A 13,197-nucleotide genomic window follows, 5' to 3' on the forward strand; every position below is an offset into this window, starting at 1 on the left:
GGTATAATAATACAAGGTGAAAAGCTCTAAAAAGTGTTGTTGTTTTTTTGTGTGTGTGCTTCATTTAGATGAAACAGATGCCCAAACTCAGACACCTACACACGCTCAGGCAGGTTGCGTTCTGTTACGGTGTGGGGGGTTGTCAGCCTTGTTCTGAAGATGCCTGGTGAAAGCGTATTCATTACATCTGGAACACAGTGACTCATCACGGTCGGTTACCGCGGCGATTCGCTCAGCAAATTGGAATAAATATGCACTAATTAACTGGTCTCTAACATTAGCCCCCCTGTGGCAGACCAGAGGCGAGCGTCTTCGCAAGCTGTCTGCCATTACTCACTTCCGGTCGAATCTTCTTCGTACGCACCCCATGCTGCATGTTCTCATCTCGGGGTAAAATATCACAAATACTGCTGCTGTTCAGTGTTCTAGATACTAGGAGTAAAGCTGAGTAGAGTGTAAAGGAAGAAATTACATGTAATGTTATATAAGATAAATGCTGTTCCATCTATATCACAAATACTGCTGCTAGTCAGTGTTCTAGATACTAGGAGTAAAGCTGAGTAGAGTGTAAAGGAACAGATTACGTTTTAATGTGATACGAGCTAAAGGCTGTTCCATCTATATCACAAATACTGCTGCTAGTCAGTGTTCTAGATACTAGGAGTAAAGCTGAGTAGAGTGTAAAGGAACAGATTACGTTTTAATGTGATACGAGCTAAAGGCTGTTCCGTCTATATCACAAATACTGCTACTGTTCAGTGTTCTAGATACTAGGAGTAAAGCTGAGTAGAGTGTAAAGGAAGAACTTACATGTAATGTTATATAAGCTAAATGCTGTTCCATCTATATCACAAATACTGCTGCTGTTCAGTGTTCTAGATACTAGGAGTAAAGCTGAGTAGAGTGTAAAGGAAGAAATTACGTGTAATGTTATATAAGCTAAAGGCTGTTCCATCTATATCACAAATACTGCTGCTAGTCAGTTTTCTAGATACTAGGAGTAAAGTTGAGTAGAGTGTAAAGGAACAGATTACGTTTTAATGTGATACGAGCTAAAGGCTGTTCCATCTATATCACAAATACTGCTGCTGTTCAGTGTTCTAGATACTAGGAGTAAAGCTGAGTAGAGGGTAAAGGAAGAAATTACATGTAATGTTATATAAGCTAAATGCTGTTCCATCTATATCACAAATACTGCTGCTAGTCAGTTTTCTAGATACTAGGAGTAAAGTTGAGTAGAGTGTAAAGGAAGAAATTACGTGTAATGTTATATAAGCTAAAGGCTGTTCCATCTATATCACAAATACTGCTGCTAGTCAGTGTGTCGGAAGGTGGGAATTAAGGTGTAAGTAGCATTAAAAGCTGAGAAGAGGTTGAACAAAATAAATAAATGATAAAAACCATTCCTTAGTTAGAAGAGGGTGCTGTACATCATGTGCCCACGTCAACAAGCCTGCATGCTAGTGTCCTCTTTGATCGTGGGAAATGTTAACTTAAACATTTTATTGGCTTTACTAAACAATACTTAACAATGAACGGAAATTTACAGAAACTGTAGCACTGTAATTAGATTTTTGCAGCGAATCTCCTGTTTTTTAGCTAGGTCTTTTTCCAGACGCTTGGAACGAAGGTGGATGCATGAATCAGAGCTGAGCAGACCCTGAAGAAAAAAATGAAAGTGAAACCTGCACTTATTTTGATGAGGGTGGAGGGTAAATGCTGAATACCAATGCTATTCTTCCCCTTCACTGGGTGAAGGGAGCGAAGGTGGCAGTTAGCCCTATGGCTAGTTCTGATTGCCCAGGGTGTGGAACCGGCCTCCTGGGGTGAATGCCCTTGCTCACAGCCGCCAACGTGGCCAGGAGTCCATTTTTTTTATTCTTCTTCTTTTTTTTTTACATTATTATTAAAAATATTGATTTCATCATTGTTTTAAAATAAGTCTTTTACAGAAACAACAGCATCTCTGGAATGCATTAATAATTCATTTGAAAATGCTGCTATTACTGTTGCATAAATTTGCTGACCAGCTGCCAAAAAATATGCTCTGCATTTAAAATATCAAAGACACATTTCGTGTATGCAATGATAAGATGTACGTTATTCGTGTGCATGGTGCAGTGAAATAATGATATGATACGTCTAGGTCTATTAGCATATCTGCTGCTGTTATCTGGGACTATGCAGCTCTCCACTACAGACCCTTAAGCTCTTGGGGTTTTACCTCACTAATTGAGATTCCTTTATTCACTCACAAGGGATAGATTAATGCTTCAGCACCTAGCTATAAATTAGCTTGGATTGTTTCCACATGGAACAGTATATGATCGGGGATGACTGACACCGTGGATTAATGACAGAATAACCCAGAAATTAGTCTCTAGTTTTTTCCCCTTTTGCCAGAACAGTGTATTCAGGTTTTACTGTAACTGCCAGGACCGGTTTGGGACGTGACAAATACAAAGTACGATGTAAAACTGTGTTTTCAGCCAAGTTTCTGATTTCACATTTCTCATTTTTCTTGCCATGCACTCAGGTCCTGAAAATAATAAATTACTAAATGGATTTTGCACTGGGAGAAGTGTTCTTTTTAAAAAATGAGGCATGGCTGGGTGCATTGTCAGCGACTAAATGACATTGCGTTCCTGACCAAAAAAAAAAAGGTCTGAAGTAAGTGTTGCAGTATTGAATGGGGGTACGTTTTAGACACGTGAGTGAGTCTAGGGAGCCCCGCACAGACAACTACACACATTCTAGGTATAGGGCTGCTTGACTAAATACGAGGGCCAGCATGTTTACTGGTAAACCCTAGTGCTACTAAATAATCGTTGCTCACATAACTTACTTATTATTAGTGTGATTAGTGTAAGTATACTTATTACCTTAGATCCTTACATCTATAAATCTGTGTGTGTGTGTGTGTGTGTGTGTGTGTGACTGCAGGTCAGCGCCTACTGAGAATGCAGTCTTTTTTTGCCCAGGATGCTGGGGATGCCCGGGGCATGTCCAAACACACACACACACACACACACACCACACTCACAGAAAGTGTGTGTACAGCCGGAGCGGAAGATTTCCCCTGTGGCATGTTTGGTATTTGAACTGTCTGATTTTGACAAATGTGTGCAGGGACACCCCTGAGTGGAACCGTCCTGGTGTTCCGGAAATGTCCTATCACTCTCTATTACCCTTACTACATCACACACACACACCAGCAATCAGTCCATCTCTTTCCTCCACACACACACACACAATCACTCTCCATTACTAACACAATCTTCCTCCATCACACACACGTAGTTCAGATGCTCACACTGACAGCCTGAATACAGCGCTGACGACACACACGTATCTGTCCATTAACAAAAAATTAAGTCACAGCCATAGACATCCACAATTTCAGAATAATACGTGGAGATATTATTCTGAAATTGTGGCTAAATCAGGCAGAATCAGGCTCGAAATGCAGGCTTCTCCGACTCAAGTGGTAATGAGCTGAGGGCTACATGTGTGCAGCCAGTGTTGTTCGGGCTAAACTATGTGCTTTAAGGTAATTGCCGCCTGCTAATTATGCTCCGCTAAACATTTGCCCGCCCGCTTTTGTGTACTTAACCGATAGTGTGGGCCAAACCTTATTCTTTGATTGAATTGCGTTATATGAAATGGGATGTTTATTTGTTATGTGTACATGCACAATATTTCAGCGGTGCATTTGGTTAAGGATATGAGAAAACGTACAGAAACGTCACTTCGATCCGATCCGATCCGAGCCGCGCATTAAGCAATAATAATAACTGACATTTGTGATGTAGATGCGTGGACATGTTTAAACGATGGCTAGTTCTTCCACTCTAAGTTTATTTCAGTAAATGCTGAAGACAGACAAATACTGGCACAAAACTTATAGGAATCACTGTGCATCTTTGTGTGTTTGTGATAATATTACAAACTCTGATTTCTGTCTCTGCATATAGGTGGTGGACCTGTACTGGGGTGTGGACCCAGAAGAATGGGACAGTCCTAACCTGCAGCGCCTCAGGATGAAGCTTCTAGAAGACTGCCTGAAGACCTCCGCAGGTCCATGCTTTGTTGTGGGTATATATTGTCCATATTATAAAAAATATCGTTTTTAGTTTAGTGCAAAATGTTCCTATTCATACACCCTCAAGAAAGCTTGTGTGATTGTCACATTCAGATGATGAATTGTGGGAACTGTAGTCTGCTTGTGTGCGTGAGTGGCTGGGATGGATGATGAGCGCTTAAAATGGAAATGAGGGGATGCTGAGTGTGAATGGGATTATAATTGGAGTCAGAGGGCAAAGTGGGGAGTGGGGGAAATACCTCGCCCTCCCTCCAACCCTTCCAATCTCGTCCTCTGCTGCTCCTCATCGCTCACTTTTCATGAGCGCGGCATCCCACCGCCCTCTCTCGCTGCCACCTGCCATCTTTCTATTTTCTCCCCCGAGCGTGTCACTTTTCGCGAACGAACATCTGCCTTCTCCATTTTTTTTTTTTTTTTTTTTTTTTACCTCTGACTGATTCCCTACATCCTTGTCTCCGGCAACGTAAAAAACAGCCTTTAGCTTATATAACATTACACGTAATTTCTTCCTTTACACTCTACTCTTCCACCTTTCTCAAGTCCTCACACTAGCACTAAAATATCCTTACCACCTTACAATTATGCATCACAAGATCCTAATGGAACTAAAGGAACTTGACTATTTGAGGGGCATCAAGAAGAATACCAGCAGCTGATTTAACATTAACATAGATATAACTCTCCTAGTGTATTTACAGGCAACAATACGCTTAAAGCCCTCAATATTTCAAGTTTTTGTGCTCCTCCTTTTGCATTAACTACAAGAATTCTGCTGATGAGACTTACAGTGCTGTGCAAAAGGAACTGAAGGTTTTTCATCTTTCGCGACAGTAGTGCAGGTAAAACACACAAGTAATAATTATTTTTTAAAAAGTGCCAATCATTTCATTTGATTTTTTCATTCATATTGCAAATGAGATGCATGTAGTAGCACAAAGGCAATTTGGTACGAACACAACAATCACAATAATTCAATTTTTTGTGACGTCATGTGAAAGTACTGACTGCGTATCCTGCGTGACCACACGCGTACACGGCAGTTACCTGGCAACGCTACCTGTCACCTCCATGCGTTCTACCCGTGATGGATGGTATTATTCATGAAAGAGAATTAACAGGCCCACACAGAAAACCCCCACTCAGTGGCCACATGTGGACACGCAACCATAACAAGAACCCCCACTGGGAGTTGAAGCTCAGGTCCAAATGGAGGCTCATGGAGCAAGGGGACATCGCGTCAACGGCCCCTAGGACGTCGTGAGAGGAAGGCAGAAACAGATGTAGGTACATTTTTAGACGTTCCGCATCTGACAGCTGTTGGGCCTCCTGTCACCCCGAAGCCTTGTTGCTCAGGGCCAAGATATGTTCTCGCTTCTTTTTTTAATCTTTTTCCAGCTCTTAAAAAAGGAGGGGGGAGGGGAGGGGGGGTTCTTTGATCGGCGACTGAGGCGTTGTCTGACAGTTCTGGGTTGCGTGTGCCGGCTCTGGTCTCCAGAGGAGCACCGGGGCACATTTCGCCCGTTTAATCGCTCTCCTGTTGCCGGCAGGGAGCACAGGAAGCCCAGATTAATTCGGCAGCGCGGTAGAGTAAGCAGAGCTACGGTGTCACAGAGCCTGATAAGCCAATCAGGGGCGGCGCGTTTCCAGAGGCGATGCCAAACGCCGGGAACATTAGGTGCCCTCCGTTAACAGGTGCGCAGGTGCGGGTGACACCGTGCTCCCTGGAGGTTCGCCCTCGGTGCTATGGTAGTGCGGTTGACACATCAAAGGCCTCACAGAGGGGAGGGAATGTGACACCCTCACCCTGGCAAACTCGAGAAAGACAGTGAAGGGGATAAGAAGTCTACTGTAGTCTACTTACAACCATTAAAAATAAACTAAAAGCATACTTATGCATAAAGCATTTATTATTATTATTATTTAGAGCAACTACATTGCTTTTAAGCATATGTTGGAGTCCATTGACTAATTGACTCATCCACTAGAGGGCACAGTCACCAGTTCTGTAACCATCAATGCAGGAAGTCATTTTTTATAAAGACTTCCTATAATGATATTGTGGCTCAGTTTGGCATTGAAGACTGAGATAGTTGTGTCCTTTAAACACCTCCATTTCCAAAGCAAAGAAGGACTCCTACAATGAATAACATGGCTTTAGAAAAAATTATTAATTTATGCTCTACTTTTTATTTGTAATGTGGTCTGTCTTAAGTCATGACGCAAAAGACCTTTCTATTTAATGAGGTTAGGAGGCTGCAGCCTTTCAAGAAATTTGGTCAACAAAGGTCAGACCCTCAGAAGTGTCTGGCTACATCAGCCCCATAATTTCCAGTGATCATTTACATTTACATTAACGGAATAATCAGACGCCCTTATCCAGGTGTGTGGGGACGGTACCTTGATTAAGGGGACCTCAGTGGCACATAGACGGATCAAGATTTGAACCCGCAATATTTGGGTTACATTTGTTTTAGATAAATATGAAGTATGAGAAAAATCTGCGAGTGCAAAAATAAATGCACATTTGCTGCATTTAAATTTTTGAATTTTCTATTAAATAAATGCTTTAGTGTGAAAGTGTCACATCTGAGGGCTGACAGGGGAAGGAATATTTCATTACATTAAGGCAGTGTCCACGATGGCAGTGGTGGCATAGCGGTTAAGGAAGCAGCCCCATAATCAGAAGGTTGCCGGTTTGAATCCCAATCCGAGCCGAGGTGCCACTGAACAAAGCACCGTCCCCACACACTGCTCCTCGGGCACCTGTCATGGCTGCCCACTGCACACTAAGGGTTATGGTTAAATACAGAGGACACATTTTGTTGTGTCACCGTGTGCTGTGCTGTGTATTCACTTTTATGTTTTTTTGAGGAGACTCCTGCTTTTGAGGAGTAATCATGCTTAATTGGCTTCAGATGAGATTACTCAGGACTCGCCTCGGATTCGGCTGTGATTGCTCAATGGCCCCGGAGAATGTAACAGAAAAGGTGTTTGCACTGATCGCCAATAGTAGGATAAGCCAGGTGGACCTACAGAGCAATTTAAAATAAATGCAGTTCAAACACACACACAGACACACCTATAATTAATCTATATCACATGAGGGAGGGGGTGTTATACTCCACATGGCCGCATCAGTGATCCTGTTACATGCACAAGGCCGCAGTTTCTCTAATCTAGGTGCGTTTCCACAGCAACAGCAGTGGGGTTGGCATGGCGATGGTGTCAGTGACCCCAGCAGATTAAGCATGACAGTGAAGCAAGAATTTCTTTTTTTCCATTCTTTAGTTCCTCTGATGCTTCAGAATTTCAGTGGCACTTGCCGCTTCCAGCGTTCTGCCTGTTTTCTGTGGCCCGTTTACCAGGGGATGTAATATCACCCCTTTTCTGGACCAGTGCAGGTGACAATGGCACATGGAAATTTTACAGCGCGACCCAATTAATTTTTAATGATGTAACCTTCTAGGGGAAAATCACAGAAGGTGTGGCAGCTATCAGATTCTCCCAGAGAGAAGTGGCCTTTGCAGGGGGGACATTAGTGGACCACTCGATCATGTATACGCCCCTGCAACTTGCCAACTCCCGTTCTATGAGTCGAACCAATCAGATGAGGGTGCCTGCGGGGCTGATACTCAAAACTGCACCATGCATGCAGATACAGCGTGAAACAGGTACGGGACAGGTAGACAGGTATCATCTCCGGCAGGAAGCAGACAAATTACAGAGGCAGAAAAAAAGTATAAAGTGTCTTTGTTGTGGGCACCATAATCTCCGACAGGAGATGGAGGGCTATGGGGTGATTCACGAACCTCCGTGGCAGAATACTGTAAATCAGAACAGCCTTTGTATTCACTACATAAATTTTGTGTGGAAGAGGAAGATAATTCAACATGTTAGCATATTTTATGTGCATAAGATGCATAATTTAATAATAATTAATTTAACAGTAAGCAAAAATCCTTTTGGTAATAGGCATAATCCAAAGGCAAATACAGACAGGGTCAGTACCCAGACAGGCAGTTTAGGAACAATGGGATAATCCAGAAAAAAACACCAAGAAAATTCATATACTAACATAGCATGGAAATCCAGAGCCAGGTGATTAGTTTGAGAAGAAATGTCAGTAGCATGTTCTGTAAGGGCCATAAACAAGCATGACGCTCCATTTACTGTCTAGTGTTCATGACCGATCAATTCAATCAGCAATCAATTCCAGTAACTCTTGCCCACCCCTATTCTTAAAACCTGTGTCAGTACCCAGTCTGTTCTGGCTGCCCTATTCCTGCGGCTTCAAAAATAACCTCCCCTTTTAACAGTTCTCTCTGAAGCATGATAGGGTTTTTTATTCACAGAATTATAATTAATAACACATGTGTGGCTAAAAAAATATCCATAATGCCATATATGATCACAGTGGATGACGGGGGAGCACCGTCATTCAGAAGCTGCAAAGAGATGAATGAACCAAAACCGAACATTCAGAATGCCCCACGTCTTCCTGAATGCCTCACTGTTCTTCGACTATTCTCCGCAGTGAAGTCAGGCGTTATTGACTGTGAGAAGAGAGCACGAGCGTCCTGTTTGTACACGCTGCAAGGCCTTCCACACTGAAGCTACACCCACATAGTCGGTGTGCAGCAAAGAGATGACAGGCCAGTGAAAGCCTCTCATTGTGTGTTTATCTGGCCTGCTGCTCGCACACAATGCGCCGTTCAAAGTGAAGAAGGTTCAGAGCAAGTCACATTGTCGTTCCTGCTCCTCACTTCTTCCCTGCGAGGGCAAAACATGTTTCTTTTTCTTTTTTTTCATACTTTTCTTTTAATTGCTAATGGGCTGTTATAGACAAGGGGGAGAAAATTTTCTGCATTATTCTTGTTTTTTTTCCCTTCTACACATTTCGTGAGGATCTGGCACTGAGCAGACCTGACAGTCGGCCCTTGTAGAACATAAGTGCCCACTTGTATTTCTGCAGGGTCACTGCTGGCTTTGTGACACTTAAGAACTCTCACCTTCTGTTCTTTGCTTTATCTTTAGTGCCTGATAGAAACATTATGCTGAATGGTGGCAGAGGAAGGGGGGAAAGCTCTAAAATGGTGCACTTGTACACCTTAAACCTTGATGGGCTGGACTGGGCAGGATGTTGACCTGGAGCAGGTGCCTGGTTTAATAAAAGAATAGAAACTAACTTGGGATGACTGGCCAAGAGATGGTTTCCTCCTTCAATCAAGCTTTCAATTTTCCTTCTTTTCAGCAATAGACTCTGTCCACTTTATGTGAGACAGATACAGTTTGCAAAGTGAGAGACTTGGGGTTGTAGACAGCAGCTTGACATGAACTAATAAAGTGGCCAGAATATGAACGAATAGCACATTTTCTAAGACAGAGGCTGGTGGGTATCGTCTTCATTCTTCTTTTGCCTTCTGTGCCCCCTTTTTGTCCCCTCCCCTGTTTCTTACTCACAGGGACTGGTTGGGGAAAAGTATGGCAGCATCCGAGTGCCGGGGGAGGTGGAGTCGGCCGAGTTTGAGATGATCTTGGATGCGGCGGTGGAGGCCGGCCTGGAGACTCGCATCCTGGAGGAGTGGTACTGCAGGGACGAGAACGCTGTGCCACCAGCGTACTACCTCAAACCCAAAGACCAGATGCTCAAGAACTACCAGAACTCAGTACGAAGACCTTATTATCTACCTATATGGGGTGCTGGCAGCCTAGTGGGTAACACACCTCCCTATGATCTGGAAGACCCAGGTTCAAATCCCGCTCACTATTGTCCATCAGCAGGACAGTTAACCCTGAGTTGCTCCAGGGGGACTGACCCTGTAACTACTCATTGGCATCTGATAAAAACCTTAAATGTAAATGTATATATCTAGCTATCGATCTGTCTATCAATCTCACAGCTCCCTTTACTGGGGAGGGACATCCTCAAGATGAGGACCTGCTTTGGGTTGAGATGTCATATGATTTACCCAATTTTTCAAACTCATTATTTGTCTAGAATGTCATGTGGTTGGGGTGATTATCATGCTGGAAGACATAAGGATAAGGGTGTTGACCTTTGACATGGATATCCAAAGCTAGGTCAAGTTTTCTTGACCTTGTTATTATGTCCATCACTGCATGTTTTGGCTCCATCAAATTCACAAGACTGTCAGCTATTTGAACGACGGTGGGTGAACGTCTGCTTTGCCTGGGTAGTTCTGTTGCAGTTCTGTGTTATTAAGCTCACCGTGCATAGCTCAGAAACAGGGCTAACCCGTTTACCGGCCGTAAAAAGAGCGGTAAAAGTGACTGGACGAAGACTCTCTCGCTGCCTGTGGTTTATGTGGCGCTCTGAAAATGGCTAATTCTCGAGAGGACACTGTTTGCCTGGGGCGGAGTTTATGAGTCATAAATCCAGGTTGTGTTTTTTAATAAAACCCTCACAGCTCTCCGTCCTTATCTCTCCTTCCCTCTTTCTACTCCCATCGTTTTTTTTTTTTTTCCGCCTCACACTCTCAGGGCTTGTCCCCGCGTCCCACCCCCCACCACCGCTCTCCTGCTCTCTGCTCAAATCTCGTCTTGCCACACAGCTGCCAACCAAAAGCAAGTCCTGTATCTGCACCTTGCCTCTCCGCTGGAGTAAATTGAGAAACGTCTGAACTTCACATCCAGCCCTAACTGTACATCCCTCAGGACTTGCCCTAACTCAGCATCTGCATTTGTCCTTGTCTCTCGATCGCCTCCTCTCTGGACGCTTTTTACCATCAACAGAGACCAGAGTGCATCCACTTCGCACTCTACTTTTGGGTCTGTCCAAATCAGTTTGCATTATGCAGACGTGGCTATTGGGCATGAATATAAAGTGTCATATCTGAAAGCTGGGCAGCCTGTCTGGGCAATGCAGGTCACACCTGAGTCCCAGTGGTGAGACACACAAAAATGCGCTGGACGGTCAGCATATTGCTCTCTAATTCCTCACTTCTCACCCTAAGATGGAGTCAAGCAGCGCAGCCAAGGCCAAGAGCGACAAGGCGTGGCGAGCCGTTTCGGAGGAGATCAAAAAGATCTTTCGGACGGCTGTGATTCAGCTCCAGGAGAAGGGAACCATGAAGAGCTGTCAGGCCAAGAAGTTCCTTTGCTCTGGTAGGTCCACATCTGTTTCTTCACAATGGCACAATGGTTTACTACTGCTTCCTTGCAACATGAAGGTGTGAGGAACTGTTCACTGACATCAGCAATGGGCCACAGGGTCAAAAACTGTTTTTTTTTTACAATCCCATCTTGCTTTTGGAGTTTTTTTCCCTGGAACGGATTTGATATAAATAGCGCTATTTTCAAACTGGCACTAAGCGCAGCACTGTGTACTAAGCATGGCGCTTTAAGGTCAAGGGTATCTTCAGGATTTACATAATAATGTAATAAAACGGCTTAGTAGTTATGTTGAAGAAAAAAATCAAACTACCCTTTATGTTGTAGTTTCTTCTGTCAACCAGAACATGGTTTTTAATGATGCTTTCATAAAGAGAGTTTAAATTAGGAAAAGGTCACGTCCTTATCCTGAATAATCCTGACACTAGAGAACAAGCCCTACACTTGGCACATATAGCGTAGCACCGTGCTTAGTGGCAGTACGAAAACATTGTCCATAGCTGCACACGTATATAAACGTACAAAGCAAACTTTCCAGGAAAGGGACGGAGAAGAAGGACGCAGAGCAGTTTTGAGTCTTCCGACTCCAGGCAAATCCCGTGGGGTGCTGGCAGAACAGTGTATCATGGTAGTCCAGACATCTGTCGTTGCAAATCTGCAGAAGCTTTGCCAGTAGCCTGCTGTGTTTTGAGAACACTCCAGGGATTAGAGCCCTGCTTTCTATCCTCCTCACAATAAAAAGTGTACAGCATCACCTGTACGCTAACCGTTAGGTCATTTATATGTGTGTGTGTGTGTATTGTTTTTTTGGGTTCTTTTTTTGCCCATAAAAGCATTAAGGCTTTGGTGTAAAGAAAATCCATATGCGAGTTAATTGAGAATTGAGCTGCGATCAGCAAACTTTCCCCGTGGCTTTCCACCTCCACACGCCCCCATCTTCGTGAATTGTGTGTGCGGCACCACGCTGAGGGTGTTGGCAGGCTATCAGTTAAACTCTCTTCGGAGGTCTTTGATAAAACCCTGAGATAGTGGATTAAAAGATCTTATCAAAGATGCGCCCGATCACTTAAATGGGGCTTACGGAAACATTTAATCATTCATTAAAGACACTCTCATAGCTTAGGAACGCTAACGCTTTGTAGCAACGCCACATCCTTTCCTTCAGGGAATCATCAGTTTACGTTGTATAATGAAGTCGCCGCTCACGTGGACTTTTTTCTTAATCTCTCTCTCCACTTAGCGCTGGAGGATGAATTGGACTTTGCGCTTGGCCAGCAGACCCCAGCCTTCCTGAAGAAGTGTGTGTGCTACATCCGCAAGATCTCCAACTTCGATCGCCACGCCAAGCTACCAGAGATGGCCCGCTACATGGACATCATCACCAGCAGCGACCGCATCATGCGCAACCAGGAGGCATACGAGCGGCTGCTGAAGGTTCGTGACGAGTTCATCCCCACTGTCGTGGCCGCCTCCAACCTGCGCGTCTACTCCTCAGTCACCCACTGCGACATGAAGCTAGGCTACTCGCAGGAAGTGGAGAGTCATTACGTCGAGGGCCTCTGCAAGCAATTTTACGAGGACATGGTGGACATCATCCAGGCGACTGTGCAGCAGAACTTCGACACGGAGACCGACCCGTTGTACGACGAGATCGTACAGCACCTCTCCCTCTGCAAGGCTTACTCATCGCTCTACGAATACAAGACGGAGGCTCTGGACTTGGTGCAGGAGTACCTGTTCCCCGTGAAGGGCAGCCGCATGTCCCCACTGGTGGTGTATGGGGGTCCCTGCGCCGGGAAGACCCTCCTGCTCTCAGAGGTGGCTAAACAGGTGAGATGTTTGTGTTTTTTTCCTCTCGCAAGACTTGGTCACCTTTCCTGAAAAAAGGACATTACTGCTCTGGAAAGGGCTTCAGCTCAGAGCTACATAAATGATTCGTGGCCTTTCAGCAGAGCATGAGGTAA

General features: G+C 44.3%; 1 protein-coding gene across 3 annotated transcripts in view; it reads left to right on the top strand.

Annotated features, from left to right (window-relative positions):
• nwd2 (NACHT and WD repeat domain containing 2) overlaps positions 1-13,197 on the top strand; it is a 39,386-nt gene that overhangs the window by 17,438 nt on the left and 8,751 nt on the right. For 2 of the 3 annotated variants that reach the window (XM_028999605.1, XM_028999604.1), the window contains exons 4-7: positions 3,975-4,091; positions 9,565-9,768; positions 11,077-11,227; positions 12,474-13,063. In XM_028999605.1, coding sequence (XP_028855438.1) covers positions 3,975-4,091; positions 9,565-9,768; positions 11,077-11,227; positions 12,474-13,063 — 1,062 coding nt within the window. The remainder of the gene's footprint in view (positions 1-3,974; positions 4,092-9,564; positions 9,769-11,076; positions 11,228-12,473; positions 13,064-13,197) is intronic. The other variant, XM_028999606.1, reaches the window with a different exon arrangement.

Source organism: Denticeps clupeoides, chromosome 1 (genome assembly GCF_900700375.1).
Source record: "Denticeps clupeoides chromosome 1, fDenClu1.1, whole genome shotgun sequence".
NCBI lineage: Eukaryota > Metazoa > Chordata > Actinopteri > Clupeiformes > Denticipitidae > Denticeps > Denticeps clupeoides.